The 20,509-nt window shown below is 33.6% G+C and overlaps 1 protein-coding gene across 3 annotated transcripts in view; it reads right to left on the bottom strand.

Annotated features, from left to right (window-relative positions):
• Window positions 1–20,509, bottom strand: part of SOS2 (SOS Ras/Rho guanine nucleotide exchange factor 2) — a 109,720-nt gene that overhangs the window by 27,292 nt on the left and 61,919 nt on the right. For all 3 annotated transcript variants that reach the window (XM_053927617.1, XM_053927616.1, XM_053927618.2), the window contains exons 9-13: window positions 10,287–10,414; window positions 9,179–9,834; window positions 8,723–8,804; window positions 6,141–6,263; window positions 2,081–2,184 (exon numbers count right to left, since the gene is read on the bottom strand). In XM_053927617.1, the coding sequence (XP_053783592.1) occupies window positions 2,081–2,184; window positions 6,141–6,263; window positions 8,723–8,804; window positions 9,179–9,834; window positions 10,287–10,414 (1,093 nt within the window). The remainder of the gene's footprint in view (window positions 1–2,080; window positions 2,185–6,140; window positions 6,264–8,722; window positions 8,805–9,178; window positions 9,835–10,286; window positions 10,415–20,509) is intronic.

The raw sequence follows: 20,509 nt of genomic DNA on the forward strand, positions 1-20,509 counted from the left end.
TGATAGATAACTATAACTCTTTATATAATCTTTAACCTTTACCCAGCTTCAACAATGATCAACTCAATGGCGTTTTTTTGTTTCATCTAACCACACTCATGCCCTCCCTTCTATGTCTTTAGTCATTTCAAAACTAACCTAAAATATAATATCATTTCATTTTAAAATATGTAAATATTAAAAAATAATACCATTACCACATATAAAAATTATAATAACTTCTTAATATCATAAAATATTAGTGTTTAAATTGTCCTGATTGGCTCATAAATGTTTTCTTATAGTTGGTTTGTGATAGGATTTGAATGAGATCTACACATTGCACAAAGCCAGTATGTCTCAAGTCTCCTTTAGTCTCTCATTTTGCTTTTAATTTATTTTTTACTCTGTGGTGTTCCCCAAATGTGAATCTTGCCAATTGTGTCCCTGTGGTGTCACTGTCATGTTTCTCTGTCCCTGTATTTTCTGTAAATCAGACAGAGACTCGATCTGATTCAGGATCAATTTTTGATATGAATACTTGCAAGAATATTTCTAAAGGAGGTTAATAATGTCCAGTTTCTTCTCTTTTTGTGATGTTACTAGGAGTTGAGAAATGGTAATATTCTAGTTCTAACACTCCTTGTTCACTTATTAGGTGTAATACTTCCATACAAAAAACTTGCACACATCAATTATTTCATAATCCTGAGTTATGTGTATAGGAAAGGCCTTTACACATTAACCATAGACATTAGCATGATTTACTTGTTTTATTCTAATATGCATGTATACTTTAGAAAGTTCTTAGATCACATAAAATCGAATGTCCCCATTAACAATATTATTTAAATTAATTTAGTACTATAAACAATTTTAAAGCACACAAGAAAAAATGTATCTTAAACATCTCAAAATTGAAACAAAGCAATCATATTCTCTATTTTAAGTAAAATTCCCCTTAAAGAACAAGTAGATGAAGTAAGCTAGGCTCAGTTATAGTATTCTTAATTAATGCCTTATACTATCAGATAAAACAGAAATGTTCTTAATTGAATAATATACATTTGATGACACATTTGTTTAAATGCTCTCGGCCTAGAGTTTCATTTCATGGGCTGTGTTTTGTAACTTCAGGTAGGAAACTCCTGTCTTGCAGGTACCAAAAATACACTAAGAACTTTCCTGGAAGAAGTAAACTTTATTTTAAAAGCTGTTAACTATTCAAAACTAAAGAATAAGGTTAAAGAGAATAAAGAAAGATAAAATTATACAAATATTTAATTAGTTGAAGGAATGGCAACACTAACATGAGATAAAATTGAAAGGCTTAAATTTCTTAAAGAGGACTTTTGACTTTCTTTAAAAGAAAGGTTCTCATTAAAGGTGAGATCATATGGTATTTGTCCCTCACTGCCTGGCTTATTTCACTTAGCACAGCGCTCTCCATCAGCAAATGAGTGGATAAAAAAACTATAGTACATTTACGCAATGGAATTCTACACAGCAGAGAGAAAGAAGGAGCTCCTACCCTTTGGGACAGCATGGATGGAACTGGAGAGCATTATGCTAAGTGAAATAAGCCAGGCAGTGAGGGACAAATACTATATGATCTCACCCTTAACTGGAACATAATCAACAAAAGAAAAAAAGCAAACAAAATATATCCAGAGACATTGAAGTTAAGAACAATCTAACAATAGCTAGAGGGGAGTGAGGAGGGGATAGTGGGCAGAGGGGTTTTCAGGTACTATAAAGGACACATGGACACAATGAAGGGGGAGGGCGGAGGTGGGGGAGGGAGGTGGGTTTGGCTGGGGTGGGGTGAAGGGGTGGGGAGAAAATACATTGAACTGTAATTGAATAACAATAAAATTTTTAATAAAAAAAAAAGGTTCTCTTATAAAACTTGAAAAGGTAAGGTTCTAAGACTTCAGCTGGCTCTAACCATACATGAGCTCCTTAGAGTCTACAAAAGTCATTCCAAATGTTATTTTTTAAAAAATGAAAACTAGTTTAGGTTCTTAAATTAAAAGTCACATAAATTTTAAAATAAATTCATCTGCAACATAAGATTCAATCAAACCTTTAAACAATATACCTCTTACACTTGAAATGAAGGATTCTAGCTTTTCAAGCAACTCCAAATCTCTTTCAAAGTCATAGAAATGGTGTTCAACCCAGTGCCGAAATACATTTAGGATCCTGGTAAAATGGAGGGAAAAACAAATTTTAGTAAAACCTAAGCATTCAATTACACTTCTTTTACTTCTCTAATACCATGGTGACAGTTTTATACAAGGTCTGTCCAGAAAGTATCCAGTTGTGCATATGAAAAATAGACATTTATTGAAGATACAAACATTGTACATAGGACAATGATGCCTCAGTCCCCCTTCAAAGTAGGCACATTGGGACCTCATACAGTTCTCCCAGTGTCTCTTCCACTGTTCAAAACACTCTGTAAAATCCTTTGTTGGAATCGCCATCAGCTGCCCTGTCATATTTTCCTGAATCTCATCAATGGTCTGAAATAATTTCCCTTTCAAACGTGATTTCAGTTTTGGGAAGAACCAGAAGTTGCATGGTGCCAAATTTGGGTTGTAGGGGGTCTGAGTCATCTGGGTGATTTGATGTTTCGCAAAAAAACTCTGCAGACCTTCCAGTACGTGGATCACTTTCAACAGATTCTTGAAGATCTTTGAAACATTTGTAGTACCACACTTTTATTTGTGTTACACTCATTGCATCATTCCCTAAAGCCTCTGAATCCAAAGAGTTTCCACAGAGGAATGTACAAGCTTAATGCAAAAACTGATAGATTCGTTTGTTGCTCTACTCGTTCAGTTTGAATGTGACAGCCACACACTACTTATGCTCACTCACAGGTGTCTACAACCTCCAGTGACTAGTACAGTGAAGTCATCATTGTTCACACATGTGCATTCCAGTCCACTCTCCTTGGCTGTCAGATTACAGCGACGTCACGCAAACTGTTCTTGTTATATTAACAATGGCTGCACTTCTCCTGGACAGACCTCATAAACAAGGCCATTTATAACACTTAAGAATCTATTATTTGTATTTAATTAATATCTTAAGTGCTTCAATGATAGGAATATAGGAAATCTCCAGAATGTTTATTATTTAAAAATTATAGTACTTAAAATAATTTTATAAGCATACAAACTATACTTAATTACCCACTTCTGTTCTGGAAAAGTACCTTTCCTTTATTGATATGTACGTTCTTTCTCTATATTATACAAAAACTATTTTTAAGTGCTTATATTAAAAAGGATTTAATATCTAAATTTTTATGTTTTTCACATAAGATGGAAAACCAACTAAAATTTATTTTATTTGGTTCTAAATTCAAGTGCTATCATTAAATTTCTATATAATTGACAGGTATATCCATATTCCCTTATTTTATTTCAAAAGACAAAAAATATTTTGGAAAGTGCTATTTTATTTTGCAGTACCATAAGTATATTACTTATAACCTTCCAAGCAGAGATTTAATCAATCCATACAAATACAACATTCCACTCTCCACCAGAGACTTATGCCGTAAATTAATTAGATTAGCATTTTCCTTCATTATTTTAGTAAGTGACTATTTCTACTTTTTATTGAACTTAGTAGTAATGACACTGGTTAATAAAAGTACATAGGTTTCAGGTGTACAGTCCTATAATACATCATCTGTATATTGTACTGTGCATTCACCACCCCAGGTTAAGTATCCTTCCATCACCATCTATCTACTCCATACCCTCTTCTACCTCCCCTCACCCCATTTTCCCTCTGGTAATTGCCATATTGTTGTCTATGTCTATGAGGTTTTTCTTTTTTCTCAATCGCTTCACATGTTTCACCCCAGCTCCACAACTCACTCCTCTCCAACAGATGTCAGTCTGTTCTCTATTTACAAATCTGTTTCTATTTTGTTTGTTAGTTTATTTTGTTAATTAGATTCCACATGAGTGAAATCATATGGTACATGTCTTTCTCTGACTGGCTTATTTCACTTAGCATAATGTTCTCCAGGTCCATCCATGCTGTCACAAAGAGTAAGATTTCCTTCTTATTTAGTGCCGAGTATTATTCCACAGCTGTTTTATCCACTCATCTACTAATGGGCACTTGGGCTGCTTCCAAATACTGTCTACTCTAAATAATACTGCAGTGAACTTAGGGGTGCATATATCCTTATGAATTAGTGTTTCAAGTTTCTTCAGATATATTCCCAGATCTGGAATTGCTGAGTCATAAGGCAGTTCAGTTTTTAATTTTTTGAAGTAACTCCATTCTGCTTTACACAGTGGCTGCACCAATCTGCATCCTATCAACAGTTCAAGAAGGTTCCCTTTTCTTCACATCCTCACCAACACTTGTTTTTTTCAAGGTTAGCTTTCTTCCCCCTGCTAACTAACAGACAATAGTTTATATCGAAGAATATGAAAATCCTTTAAATTCCAAATCTTCCCATGCTCTTTGAACTAAAAGCACCTTAGTCATTCATTGAGTGCCTGGTTAGCTCTGTGGCTTAGAGAATATTTCAAGGTATCACAAAACTGTTTTACACTAGGTCAATTCAAATAACTGCTTCAATTTCCTCTCCTTCTTAGTTTCTACAGCATCCAGAATAATTTAAAAATTATCATGTAAGAGGAAAAAAATCTCATAAAATCTCATAATTAAATTCCATCAAAATTAAAAATGCCAGCTCATCAAAAGGTATTATTAAGAAAAGTAATAGGCAAGCCAAAGATTAGGAGATGACATTTGTAAAACAATTATTTGACAAAAGACTGGAATCTAATCCTACTCAATACACTACAACAACTCAATAATAAGTAAAAAAACTCAAAAAATAGAAGACTTGAATAGATTCTTCACAAAATAAGTATGAATAGCCAATGAGAGACAATAAAAAGTTCTCAACATCATTAGTCATCAGAAAAATAATAAAATAAAACCACAGAGAGATACCACTACACCCCACTGATGTGGCTGGGGACTAAAGGTTGACATCATTAAATGTTGATGAGGATGTCAACTATAACTCTCATACACTGCTGATAAGAGCATAACATAGTATGATCACTTTGGGAAAAGATTTTACAGCTTCTTTTAAAATTAAATATACACCTATTCTATAACCCTACCATTCCACTCTAAGTTATTTACCCAAGGTACTATATGAAAAAACATATTCACAAAAAAACTTGTAAAATAAAGTTCAAAGCAGTTATATTCATAATAATCAAAAACTAAAGAGAACCCCGGTGTCCTTCAGTGGGAAAATTAATAAATAAACTGTGGTATATTCACATAATAGAATACCACCTCAGCAATAAAATACAACAAATCACTGATATAACCAACAACATACTCAAAAACATGTTCAGTGAAAGTAGTTGGACACTAAAGAGTATATAAGAATCCATTTATATGAAATTCTAAAATAGATAAAATTAATCTATGTAGGAAGACAAATACTGCTTTGGGCAATGAGAACAAAAATTGATTAGAATGGGCATAAGGGGATTTTCTGGGGTGATGATAACATTTTATATCTTGAAAGGAGTTTGGATTATAGAGATGTATTTATTAAAATTCAACCAAGTACACTGTATACACAATTTAGAACAAAAGAATAATAAACAAATACCATTAATGATATGCAAATTAAAGTATTTAAGGAGAAGTGTACTTTGAAATATATTCCCCAAATTAGATTAATGGACCAAGAGAAGAATGATAAATGAATAGACATATGGTAAAATCAGTATAGCAAATCAATAAGCCCAAGATTATTAATTACAATGAGACATGAAGAAAACGGGGGGGAGGGGGGTGCTAGTTGACAGGAGGCAAACTCAAATGCAATTTTATAAATTTTACTTAATAGATACCCTGGTCTGTAAGCATATAACATGCCAGATATCTGATGCAAATAACACATATTTTAATAATTAAAATTCTTCAGGGTATTTAAGAGTAGCTTCACATGGAAAGAACTTTGGAAGTTTAACCTAACTGCTGGAAGGTTAACAACAATAACAATACCTGAATTAAGATGTAAGAACTTCTGTGCTAACCATATATTAAAAATTAAATGGCATATAAACAATATAATATTCAAGCCAAACCTAAGTTGTACTGGTTGGACATATTCCTTGCGAAATCTTTTAAGGTCTGCACTAATTGGTTGTTCGCCTTTCTCTGCTGCCAATTTATCTGCTTCAGTAGGTTCTGGCTCTGGAATTTCAAATCTAAGAAGAAAAGCAAAATGAGAGAAATTTTTCATTGTTTTTACGTAAGTGAAAAGAATTCCAAATACTGCAGGAAAAATATTTTAATTAAGCAACCTTCCTTCCTACCATCTACATGAGAAGTACAATTAGTGATAACTTCTATTAAAGCATTATATACTACAAAAAATTGCCCTTCAGCTATATAGTAATAAAGTTTTATAGTCTCACTTTTATCAAAACTAAGTTTAATAATTAGCACTTAACACAGAAAAGATCAATGGAAAAGACCCAAGAAAAAAATCTTTAATGAGTATAACCTCTTTAAAGAATGTAACAGAGATGGCTAATTTAATAATCTATCCTTAATATTTTTTAAATGTAAGTAGACATAAATTTTCTGAAATAAATGAATATAAATCCAAAGAGAAGGTCCAAACTGAATTTTAAACAATATTTAAAGAATATACCTAAGTACATAAAGTAAAAATCTAAGTTAAAAAAAAGAAAAACAACTTAGCCCAACCACAGAAAATATGACTAAAATAAAAGTCTAATGTGTGCTTTCCTAATTTTGTACACAAAATACAAGTGAATAAATCTTCACAGCTCATTACACTGACTCAGTCTGGTAAACTTTGTTTCATAGAACAACATAATGATAGAGGTCAAGATAAAATTTTGGTATTAAGTTTTTAAATGTGAATAAAATATTATTTTGGAGTCCAGATACTACATTTTTACTTATAAAGCATTTAAAATGCCACTAATATACTAAGTATAAGAGAAAAAGTCGATTTAAAACTTACTTTTTAAAATTAATCATAATAAAAAATGTCAATTTTTTAGTTCTAAAAATAATATTTGATTATGTTTTTAATAAGAGTACTTATCTTTTAGAAATACAACTGGAAATATTTACAGATAAAATACATTGTCTAGGATTTACTGCAAAATACAGTTGTTCTCAGAATCCAAAGTGGATTGGTTCCAGGACCCCAGCAGATACCCAAATCCACTGATGCTGGGGTCCCTTAGTTAGCCCTGCATATCCTAAAATACAGACATGGATAAGGATGACAAACACATGGATACAGAAGACCACCCTAATCCTGGGGTTAGGATGTTGAAGTGGTAGGAAAACAGATGACATATGAGTTAATAATTACTAAAGTTAAGATGACTGATAAATGGAGTTGTATTTTCCTGTTTACTCTTGCATATATTTTGAAATATTTCATAATAAAAAGTTTGTTTTAAATGTAAAAAAGTCTCTTTTAAGGAAGCATTGTTTTATCGTACAGAAAAAAAATTTCATTAATGACACCGACACTGGCCCGCAGTGTCCGTGGCATTATGGATGAGATGAGACAAATTCACACAGACTACAGAAACCCTGTGGAGGAAAAGGGATGTCATGGCCACTCTCTCAGTGAAAGAGAGGGTTGGCCTGTCCCTTGCCTGGACAGGCTTTTATTGGGTTTAATTTGCATAGGAATACAGGGTGTATACATATAAAGCTCATCAATCATCATCAGGTAGAAGTGATCAAACAATAGAGAACACTCAAAGAACTATGAGGGCTTATTTAGAGTCAGGGTCAGATAAGTTAAAGGGCCATAAAACTTTGGGGAACAAACCCATTTCATGCTTGGACCCTTATTTAAATTGAAGGTATTAGTAAAGTAGGTTTCATAGGATTTTATGCATTCTTTCTTAGGCCTGATTGCCCTAGGGAACCTGTCCTTTCCAGCACAAGGCTGCACCCACCTCCAGCATTGTTTCCCTTAAGGAGGGAACATGCCTTAATAATGCCTTAAGGGGAGGCATTGTTCAGGAGGCATTGTCAGGGAGGGGAAGTAAGGCAGCCAAGAGATTAGGAGACTTCTTGCAGAGAGAATGAGGACTCAGGCTATGTCAAAGCCAAGGGGTGAGGGTCCATCACCCCCTTTTTTGATAGCCCCCCAAGTCCTTCCCTGAGGGTCCCTTTGCAATTGTGCCTGTCTTAGGTTGCCCCTCCTTTGAGGAATCTTACCTGTCATTGGCTAACTGGTCATCCGCCCAGGGCCAAGCAGGGTGAGGTGAAAGGGGGCAGAGGTGGTGGCCCTACCAGGGAAGATAAGCTTTGTCTCCTAAGGGGCTTCTGGTCCCAAGGTCTTTTTACTCAGCCTTAGCCAGGAGGGGTTACAGTTTCTGAAACCAGGTAGGATGGTTCCCAACACATTAAGATACATAGTTTTCTATCCTTTCTAAAACTGGGTCTTTATGATTACCACTATAAATATTGCTAAGTTCTGTTAAAAATAGGGATTTCAGTTTCAGCACACTGTTTAAAGTGAACAGAAATACTGCTAATTTAATGCCAAATAAATTATGCTCAAAAACTACTTCAGTACATAATAGGTATCAAGTACTTCACAAGATACAAAACTTAACTTTTTACATAGTGTTAATATAAGTGAAATAAAAAGTTTTCTTACCGTTCAATCAGTAAGCTTAGCAGTTCCTGTGGTTTACAAAATGAACGATATGTAGTAAGGAAAGTACGAACAAAATTGGGATCTGCAAAGGTAGAGCATAAAATAGGTTGCATGTTTAGTTTATTCAGCATATTTTGGAGGCCTTACTTCCCTTTCGTTTTTATTCTGGTTTCTCCCACTGTGGCTCTTCCTGCCAATATCAATATTTCTTGACAAATGAGGATTAATTCAAATTTGAGATTTATGAACATACAATTTTTATGAATATTGAATTGTTAATAAAGTTAACATTATATTTTAGACATGTTTAATTAGTTATTTATTACTTTTGATTCTGCAGTATTCTTTCATATTTTAGAGGCAATCATTTTTCCTAGGCCTCAAATGTTTTTGAATATTCATGAAAGCTTTTAGCTCCTCGGCCCTAGATAATCACTCGTGATGAGTTTCACGTACCTGCATACATATGATATGTCAACCTTTCAATTAACTTCACCACCGTTCCTCCTTTAATAATAGGGATTCCACTTCTACTTTGCAAGTTGTCTTCAAAAACAATGTTTTCCTCAGAGTCTTTTACCACAAAACGATACACTTCAGGACTTGGTAATCTCAGTGGTTGCTCATTTTCTTCTTTCAATAATACTGAATCTAGCATTCGATCCAGAGTGCTACGATAATGAAGAGAAATAAGTGCTGCCATCCAATTAGTTTTCTCTTCTGCAGACTTAGCAGCAAATATTATGCTGTTTTCATCTTTGGATATCAATTCAAATGCATGTTTGTACTCACAACTATCTTCTTTATCACATATTTGTGTTTTTCTCATGACAAATTTTTCTTTTAATCTGTATTCTGCACTACTATAACCTGGAAGGCGTGACTGGCTATGATTGGGTTTGCAGCTAATCATTAAGCCATCAAAGAGGAAAATATGCCGTTCGTGTTTAGCACCAATTCTTGTCAATGGACCTTCCATAATAAATTCATTACAACACTGTCCAATATCTTTGCCTTCCCATCCATCTATGTTTTTCTGAATTTCATTCATTTTTTTAATAGCCAAGTGCTTGCTTCTTAATTGACGGTTATAAAAAGGGCAAACAGGATCCCTAAAAAAGAAATACCAAGACAAATTTAGCTTATTCAACAGCTAAACAACAAATCAAGTGACAAAAATATTAAATGACCAAATTCTAGATTTTGCATGCAGCATTTACTTTCTTCTACTCACTTTGCCACTACATGCCTCATTAGTGTGAGAGAGAAGTTCTAGAGGCTCTATATTCATTCCTATTGCCATAACAATTAAATGGCAAATAATCCTATTCCTTATAGAAGTTATACAAAATTATTAAATGTCTTTTAAAATTTTATTACATATATCTTATCAATATTATAACGCCAATTTTAGAAGACTACAAGACCAAAATAAAAATGTAAAACAGAAGTATAACTTGCAAGAATGCAACTATCACTATAAATAATACTTCTTGAGAAAACCAGGCATCAGATGTAAGTGAAGTATGCAGAGGCATTCATATTTTCGACAGTTTGGAATTACCCAGGTCTGCGTCGAGGTGAATATTGCTTGTAAATTCGGTCCATACTACCTTGGAGATTCATGAGAGCAGTAATTGCTTGATTCAAACATTCTCTGTCTTCTTGTTCTTCACTACATGCTTTCAATTGCTAGGAAAACCCAGAAAGAAAAATTAAACCTGCATTGTTCAATCCTTTACCTTTCTCATAATTAGAGGAAGCAGCAACATTATAACTCTAAATGAATCTTAAATATACTTAATAAAAACAGCTATAATTTTATGTAATTATGAATACCTCCTGATCCCTCAAACCAACCCTCTTTCTACAATACAGATATAGAGTCCTTTAACCATAGTAGTCAGGGAAAAAAAGAAGCAACTGTAATGACCATTTGGACATTTTCCAGATATATGAAAATAGTTAAAACATGCAAAATACGAAACTTAAAAGTGACTTTTATTTGTGAATAACTATTAGTAGAGAAAATGAGATAAACACACCAATTATTTCATATTCTTTTTTTTTAAATCCTCACACAAGGACATGCTTATTGATTTTAGAGAGAGGGGAAGGGAAGGAGAGAGAAAGGGAGAGAAACACTGATATAAGAGAGAAATATCAATCGGTTGCTTCTTAAAAGCACCCTGACTGGGATCAAACCCACAACCTACGCATGTGCCCTGACCAGGAATTGAAACTGCAACCTTGTGGTTTATGGGACAACTCTCCAACCAAGTGAGCCACACTGGCCAGGGTTATTTCATATTCTTTAATAATTACATTCTTAAGTTTTAGAGATTTCCAAAAGCTTGAGTATCTTTGTTATACAACAATCAGTTGCTAACTTTAGCACTTCAATCCTTTGTAAACTTTTCTGAAAATAGCATCTTACAAAAACTTCAAGTGATATTTTTTACAACATAAAATTCAACCATTTTAGTAAATATCAAGAAACCACAAAAGTTAATATTCTACCTTACTAACCCTTAGAAATAAGATTTATAAACTGCATTATTAATCTTCACAACTCTGACTTTATTTATCCAAAAATTTCTCTTGTATCTCACCCTCAAAATGGAAGAAAATTTACCTTATAATAAATAATTCAGCCCAAGCTGGTGTAGCTCAGTGGATTGAGCATTGGCCTAGGAACCAAAAGGTCACTTGTTCGATTCCAGGTCAAGGCACATGCCTGGTTTGCAGGTCAGGTCCCCAGTTGGGGGCTTGCAAGAGGCAACCAGTTGATGTTTCTCTCCCTCTCTTTTTCTTCCTCCCTCTCCTCTCTCTAAAGACAAATAAATAAAATCTTAAAAAAGTTTTTTTCTAAAAAAGGTAATTCAGCTTGAATGAATTAATTTGTTTGACGTAAGAATTCAAAGTGGAGCACTATATAGATATAGAAAGCATATGGATACAAATACACATTTATACAAGATCCCATGAAAATTATAATCGCTTCTTTTAGAAAATTTTTTAAAATTTAAATCTACTTCATGATCTTAAATTATCTTACTAGAAATTTTGTGACAGATTTTACTTCTATTCCAAGAGCAAGCTGAAAACCATTCAGCAATGGTTCCCCTTTCTTAGCAAGGAACAGAATTGAGTACTAAGTCCATTGCCTTTCATTTCTATGTCTTAGAAATTATTCTCTATATGGAGCACAGAGCCATTTGGTATTTTTCATTATTTGCAGCAGTATTTCTGTCAAAAGATTTGCAATATAAATGAGTGACTATCATTAAAAGTAAAACCTTAATATCTAGATTAAGATATGAAAGTTGAGAAGATGAAGGAGAAAGAAACAAAATATAAAATATCACAGGAAGTTTAAAAAAGGATCAGCACTTGATCATTCTAATTTCTAAAGGTGAAAATTATGACCAAATCACTTATGCTGTTATAAAGATTTCTTACAGAAAGATTCTTAATGGCACCCTAAAATAATCCTTAGTTACTAATAATAATTAGTAACTAAGGATATTGATAATATAAAATAATTATGAGTTTTTTAATCTCACTGCTTTTGTTGATTCAAACTTCCAAATTATCACTAATAATGACATTCTACCAAAGTGAGAACTGCTTTTCAATTTAGGTGTATAAGGATACTAAATTTCTACTGTCTACTTGCTCTTCGGGCTACTCAAACTCTTCCACATAAATGACCATGTCATTTCTAAATATCCATGGAAGCATTACAGGCCATCAAAGGGAAATAAAACTTCAGGCTATTTAAAGCACAGGATTTTCTGGTGATATAAGTATAAAATGATGTCTCTATTTGGTATAACCTTAGTCCAATAATTTGCTAAATATTTCTTGCATTTTCTGCAGTGAGATTTACCCAAAGGTAAATCCAAGGACCGAAAAGGTAATTAGAACAAATGACTATTGCATAAATACTTATAATTTTAAGTGTTTTGACAAATAACAATCATGAATATTTACTGAGTTCTTATTCTATGCATGCTCTTTAATGCATTAGTTTATTTAATCTTTGCTATAACTCTGTAAGAAGGTACTATTATTATACATGTTACAGACGAAAAACTTGAGGCACAGAGAGGTTAAGTAATTCACCCAAGATGAGTAGGAGAGTCTGTATTCAAACCCGGGAACAGACAGCAGGGTCCAAGTTTTCTGCTAGTACCACACTGTCTCTCTACAATAACACCAGACAATTAATGCAAATGGCAATTATGCAGTACTGGCCTATGCCTAAGCCTGGTGACCAGGAGTTGAAGGAGAATACCCTCTGTGTTAAAAACAAACTAGATAATTACATAGTTTAAGAAATGAATTATCACTAATAATTAAGTGTGTTTTGGAAAAGAGGTCAAAGAGAATAAATGCCCTTGGAATATGCACTTAAACTAAGCAATAAAGTAGCAGTGAACTTTTATTTATGTGTAACATCTTATGAACTTGACTGAATATACTCCTCGTTTAACTGATAATCATTATTCTCCTTAGTTGTCTATAAGTGCATCCTGTCCAAGATTTTGCACTTCATGTAAGTTTTCTTAACTCTGCAAGACTTCACTTAAACACTTAGCATGCTTCTCTTGAATTCCTTTGAAGTGCTGTATCTACTATAGATATCTGTGTGACTAAAGCAAGGGAAATTTTAATAAATTAAAATTTTGTCTCTAATTCATTATACTTGTAGTTAGTTCAGTGGAAATATGAAATAATATATGTGATCAATCTTTTTTTTGGTAACAATAAATTTCTCTCAATAGTCATAAAAATTGAATTTTAGTAATTTGGTGGGAAATTCAACTCATTAAAACTTACTACTTTTCTTGCCCTGGTCGGTTGGCTCGGTTGGAGTGTTGTCCTGTACATGAAAATTTTCTGGGTTTGATTCCCAGTCAGGGAACATACATAGGTTGCAGGGTTGATTCTGGTAGGAGTACATTAGGGAGGCAACCAATCGATGTTTCTCCCTCACATCAATGTCTCTCTCTCTCTCCCTTAATCTCTCTCTTAAAAAAAAAATCAATGGATATATCCTTGGGTGAGGATTAAAATTAAAAAAGCAGTATCTTTCTTCAGATGTCCTTGAGTGATGTGTCAGTACTGAAAGAGTAAATATTACGCTGTAAGATATTCTTCATAACCTTCTCAAGAGTCAGAGCATTTCTTTTAATAGATTTTACCTCAAGATGCTGATGTTATGAATACACTTACTCACATACACACACACAGCAACACAAAGATGGTGACAAAGCAAATATTACCTGTTAACAATTAGTAAATCTAGGTGAAGAGAGCTCACTACACTACTTTTGTAACTTTTTTCTATGTTTTTAGTAAGCAGTAAAAAAATATTACCTAAAAACACAATTGTCTCATATTTGAAATACTGGCTTATCTTTCCCAATGAACCTTACTAAAGTTATTAATACTAGGTCTTCCTGTTAAGCTTTAAGCTAAAGTAAGATTAAGTTCTCCTGAGAGGAGAAATTTTATTCTTTCCATTACTAAATTTCCAAGGAATGACAAGAGATTTAGAGAGCAAAAGAATGTTGTCTTTGAATGAATCAATTCTAATATGAGAGTAGGTATGTTCTTAATAACAGAAGGATAAACATAGATTTTTTTCCCAAAATGTAAGAAGTATATTATAAAGTTACTTATAAATAATAAAATGTTTTTTCTTTTTTCCTCTCACATAAAAATTGAAATATATGTTAAGAAAAAACCTAAAATTTCTTTGAGAAAAAACAGAAAATGAAAGTAGTTCATAATTAACCCCAAGGGGATTAAATTTGAAAAGAACAACAACAACAAATCTTACCTATAAAATAAACTTTAAAGTATTGCTACAAATAAGAATAATCCAACAATGTACTCTAAAATAATTTCAGGCAAACTATATATGATGTCCTATCATTTTTCATTATACAGTTATTTTTCTATTTATCATAAATTCTGATTCTGGGAAGTAAAACTTGAATAATATTTAAATAATATGTCCACACATAAATCTCCCTTGGTATATGACTGAAGCAAATATTTAAATTAAAAAGTGCTCCAGGATTGTGTTTACTATTTCCAAGGGAATGTAAAAGTCTTAAGTCACACTGGTCCAGACTTTTTTCTTATGGTGTTCATCCCAAAGTGAGTGTAACATGAAATGAAATTTCTTTTGGATGAGTACTTGATCCCGAACACTATCACAAAAAGGCAATCTACAGAATAGGACAAAATATTTGCAAATGATATATGTGATAAGGTATTAATATCCAGAATACATAAAGAACTCCTATAACACAACAATAAAAACAAACAACCCAAATGAAAAATGGGCAAAGGACGTGAATAGACATTTCTCCAAAGAAGGTACACAAATACCCAACAAGCACAGGAGAAGATACCATCACTAAAAATTAGGGAAGTGAAAATCAAAACTACAATGAGATACCACCTCACACCCATTAGGATGGCCACTACCAGAAAATAACAAGTGTTGGCAGGGATGTGGAGAAACTGGCACCCTGTACCTTGTTAGTGGGGATGTAAAATGGTACAGCTGCTACAGAATACAGTAGTTTACCCCCAAATTATCAAAAATATAATTATCAGATGATCCAGTAATTGTACTTCTGGGTATATATCCAAAAAAACTGAAAGCAAAGTCTCAAGGAAATATTTATATACTCATATTCCCAGTAGCATTATTTACAATAGCCAAAAAGTAGAAGCAACCCAAGTGTAAGACAACACTGGCTGCATAATAATATACTTAGCACTACTGAACTGTACACTTAAAATGATTAAGATATTAAATTTCATGTTTTGTATTTTTATAATTAAAAATAAATAAAATACTTTATAAAACCAATAGTATCACAATCAGAACAGATAAAAAATAAAAAATCATTTTCATTTGCCCACATGGTAATCCACTTAGCTTCTATCTAGAATTAGTCTGCGTTTTTCGAACTGCATGTTATAATCTATTAGTGTATCACAATAATTTGTAAAAGGAAATGGAATAGACTATATCAGAGTACACTGCATGAAACTTTGTTGTGTGTGTGTGTGTGTATGTATGTACAGTCATAATGTTACATATATTTCCTACTATGGATCATTTCCACCGTATAACATATAGGGTGATTCCCACAGGACAATAAGTGCTATAAATATCAATAAATGGGCCACTCTCTAAAATATCTAAGCCCTCTGGATCCTACTAATTAAGTCACGTGCTTACCAAGAATCAGCAGTGTTCCCAAATGTTTATGGCAGTTGTGCTTATGTTCTAGTAATGTAATTTAATTATACATTCTTTAAGTCAAAGCAATAGAAGTATAAAAAATGATACATATGTGGAAACAATTGAATAATTTTAAAGGCAAGTCTCTCTAAGAAGATATAGGAACAACAAATGTAAAAGATTTGAAAGAATAATAAAACCCTAGGTTTCTGTTCTAAGATTGCTTTACAAGTACCTTCAAGTTCATTTATCATCTAAAAGAAAAGGAAAATAGAAATCATAGAAAATATTTTTGCAACTTAAGCCACAAAGATTCATATTCAAAGAAAAGATTTTACCCTGTCAACAGATTAGCATATAAATACATACAAATGTTCATTTGTAGGGGTTTGTGCGTGTTTTTATTAAAATAAAATACATGAGTCAATTTTACGATTCTTTGCTTTATTTTAATTAACTGACCAAATACTAGTCCCAATCACAATGGCTAAGACTACTTGGAGTCCAATGATTAACTGGTGATAAAAGTAGCTATGGCCTCAGGATGAGTCAGGCCATCATAGTTGGTATCTTGATCTTAGATGCAGACCTTGGGGATTTTTTTATCCTCACCTGAGAATATGGTTTTATTTATTTTAGAGAGAGAGGAATGGGGGAAGGGGGAGAGAGAGAAAGAGAAACATTGATGTGAGAGAGAAACATCAATCAGTTGCTTCCTATATGTGCCCCGACCAGGGATTGAACCCACAACCTTTTCGTGTACTGGACAATGCTCCAACCAACTGAGCCTCCTGGCCAAAGCAAAAGCATATGGATTTTAAGAACTAAACATCCAGATTGGGAGAAATAAAAATCTTCAATTATAGAATCAAACCAGGATTTTTAAATGTTGGAAAATATTGGCAACTATTGCACTATAGATAGGACATCCAATTTAACATGAATATTACCTAAAAGTTTTTAGGAGTCCAAATATACATCTAGAGCTGCCAATGTATTATTCATAGGAAACCTGCAATTTTTCCTCTGAGTTCTTTATGGATCCATTAGTCTCCATGGAAATATACACAACCAAGTTGCTCATCTATTTATGCACAAAAGCTAGTGAGATCCAACACCACACATTATGGGTTATAAGATGTCATAAAAAAATAATTCTTGAGGTAGGCATTCATTAGAAATCATCAAATAAATACCTTGCCTAGGATGCCTACAACATATAGAGTTATTCTGGCTTTTATTTTAATATTAATACTAATGAGTTAGATAAAGTCTGAACAGATTCTCTGAGCCAGCAACCTACTATACTCAAAAGAGAGGTACAAAATCCTCAAGCAAAAAGATGGCTTGCTTATAAAAGAGCAATAAAAAAAGTCGGAGAAGAAAATTTTACTGAGCAAAATATGTTGAAATTATTGTACTATTGAAAAGGAAAATAATCTGAAAGGAGGCAAAAATCCTTAGATGTTAGCTGGAATCAGTGAAGATCAGTAGATATGATGTAGAGAAATAGGCATGGAGAGTCCCCAGAAAATCTTCACCTCTTCCTATACCCATCTGGGATCTTAAATATTAAGGGAACATGGATATGAAACCTAAAGTGGAAAAAGAAACACTGGAACTCTGATGCCTGCGCAAAGGCAGCATATTCTCTTTTATAACTAGGCAGCATTGCTTTACAACTTCAAATAATGAATAATAAAGGGAAATCACCCATCATTCATCAGTGGCACTATAACCCTCAGAATAAACATGGAATATACTCAGGCTTAATTAATACACAATAACAAGAACAAACAGAAAAGTGGAATGCAAAGACAAACCATATAAAATACTTAAAATGATAAAAGACTTAAATAACTACACAAAAGATTATTCAAAAGGCCAATAAACATACTATTACCCAAGTTCATTAATAATGAAGGATATACAGATTAAAACCATGACAGATGATTACAAATACACCAGATGACAGAAATTTAAAAGGACGAAAATATGCATAAAGAGACATGCATGCATTCTGGCCGGAGTGTAAAAACTGTACAATACACTTTGGAAACTGCTTGGCATTATCTATTAAATTGGAAAAGATGTATACCCTGTGACCAAGCAATTCTATGCCTGAATTCTATGCCCATTTTATTTCTCTAGAGAAATGCACATGTGTACCATGAGATTTTTCAAGAAGATCCATAGCAAGTGTTATCGGTAATAGCAAAACACTGTTGAGCAACCAGAAAAGAATAAACAATTCATGGTTTATTTAAACTGAAAGAAAATTAAACTAGAACATAAAATAACATTGATAAATCTTACACATATAACTTTGAAAGAAGATATAAGATGGAAAATAATATACGAAATTTGATCTAATTTATATAAAATTCATGAACAGGCCATATATATATGTTTATATATATACACATACATATTTGTATACATAGATACACACATACACACATATATACATTTTAGTGATATATGCATAGGTGATTAAACTGGAAACAAAAGCAAGAAAGAAAGTGCCATTAAAGTCAGGGTAGTGGTTTACCTCTGATGTGTTTACATGCTATATTTATTTATTATATAACACATTCACATTTGTATTATATTTTTAACTACATTTTATTGTTTATGCTATTACAGTTGTCCCAGTTTTCTCCCCTTTGCTTCCCTCCATCCAGCCCCACTACTCCCTCATGTAATCCTCGCACCATTGCCCATGTCCATGGATCCTGCATATATATTCTTTGGCTACTCTATTCCCTACACTGTACATTACAACCCCATAGCTATTCTGTAACTACCTATTTGTACTTCTTAATCACCTCACTTCTTCACCCATCACCCCAGGCCCCCTCCCATCTGGCAACCATCAAAACTTTCTCTCTCTGATTCTGTTTCTGTTCTGCTAGTTTATTTTGTTTTTTAGATTCAATTGTTGAAAGATATATATTTATTGCCATTTTATTGTTCATATTTTTGATCCTCTTCTTAAAGAAGACCATTTAAAATTTCCTGTCATACTGGTTTGCTGATGATAAACTCCTTTGGCTTCTTGTCTGGGAAGCTCTTTATCTGTCCTTTAATTCTAAGTGACAGCTTTGTAGGACAGAGTAATCTTGGTCATAGGTCCTTTTTTCAATACTTTGAATATTTCTTACCAGTCCTTTTTTGCCTGCAACGTTTGAGAAATCAGCTGACAGTCTTATGGGAATTCCCTTGTAAGCAACTAACTGCTTCTCTCTTGCTGCTTTTAAGATTCTCTCTTTATCTTTAACCTTTGGCATTTTAATTATGATGTGTCTTGATGTGGGCCTCTTTGTATCCATCTTGTTTGGGACTCTTTGTGCTTCCTGGACTTGTATGTATATTTCCTTCATCAAATCAGGTTAGTTTTCTTCCACTATTTTTTCAAATAGATGTCCAATTTCTTGCTCTCTCTCTTCTCCTTCTGGCACCCCCACAATGTGAATGTTGGTATGCCTGAAGTTGTCCAAGAAGTTCCTTACACTGTCCTCATTTTTTTTGGATTCCTTTTTTTTTATCTTGCTGTTTTGCTTGGGTGTTTTTTGATTCCTTATGTTCCAAATCACTGATTTGATTCTCAGCTTCATCCACTCTACTGTTAATTCCCTGTAAATTGTTCTTTATTTCAATTAGTGTACACCTCATTTCTGACTGCATCTTTTTTTTTTTTTCTCACTGGATCTTTTTATGCTGTTGAGGTTCTCACTACTAAGTTCCTTGAGTATCCTTATAAACCAGTGTTTTGAACGCTGCATCTGATTGCTTATCTCCATTTTGTTTAGTTCTTAATCTGGAGTCTTGTTTTGTTCTCTCATTAGGGTTATGTTTCTTTGTCTCATTTTGGCAGCCTCCTTGTGTTTGTTTTTATGTATTTGGTAGAGGTGCTGTGTTTCCTAGGCTTGATAGAGTGGCTTAAGGTAGTAGGTATAGTGGGTGTCCTGTATGGTCCAGTGGCATAGCCTCCTTTATTACCTCAGCTGGGTACTTAAGGTGCATCCACTGTGTGGGCTATGTATATACTTCTCTTGTAGTTAAGCCTTGATTGCTGTTGGCATGTCAAAGTCATCCACTGCTTGTGTTCTGTCTGGGGTCACACAGCATTATCTACTTGCACTGGGCTTGGAGGTATTCATGAGAGGCCAAGCCGTGAATCAAAGCCATTTGTTGCTGGTACCAGGCCTAGGGCCACTTAGGAAGAGGGATGGGGCTTGCTGAAGCCAAATGATGCTTGTTTCAAAGAAATTAGGAAAATCTGAAGCATGGGCCATGACACACCACTCATATGGAAGAGCCACTAGAAACAGCTTGGGTGGGCCTGAAAGCTGGGTGAGGTGGGGCCTCAGGGAATCACTAAGGTGGGGCAAACAGTGTGAGCCAGGTTGATGGAGTCTCAGATATGGCGCCCACCTGCTGTCTCTGTGGGGGGGGGGGGGGTGGGATTGGAAAAGGAACAATGACCTCTTCCAGCATGTCTGTCTGGA

Source organism: Desmodus rotundus, chromosome 7 (assembly GCF_022682495.2).
Source record: "Desmodus rotundus isolate HL8 chromosome 7, HLdesRot8A.1, whole genome shotgun sequence".
In the NCBI taxonomy this organism is placed as follows: Eukaryota; Metazoa; Chordata; class Mammalia; order Chiroptera; family Phyllostomidae; genus Desmodus; species Desmodus rotundus.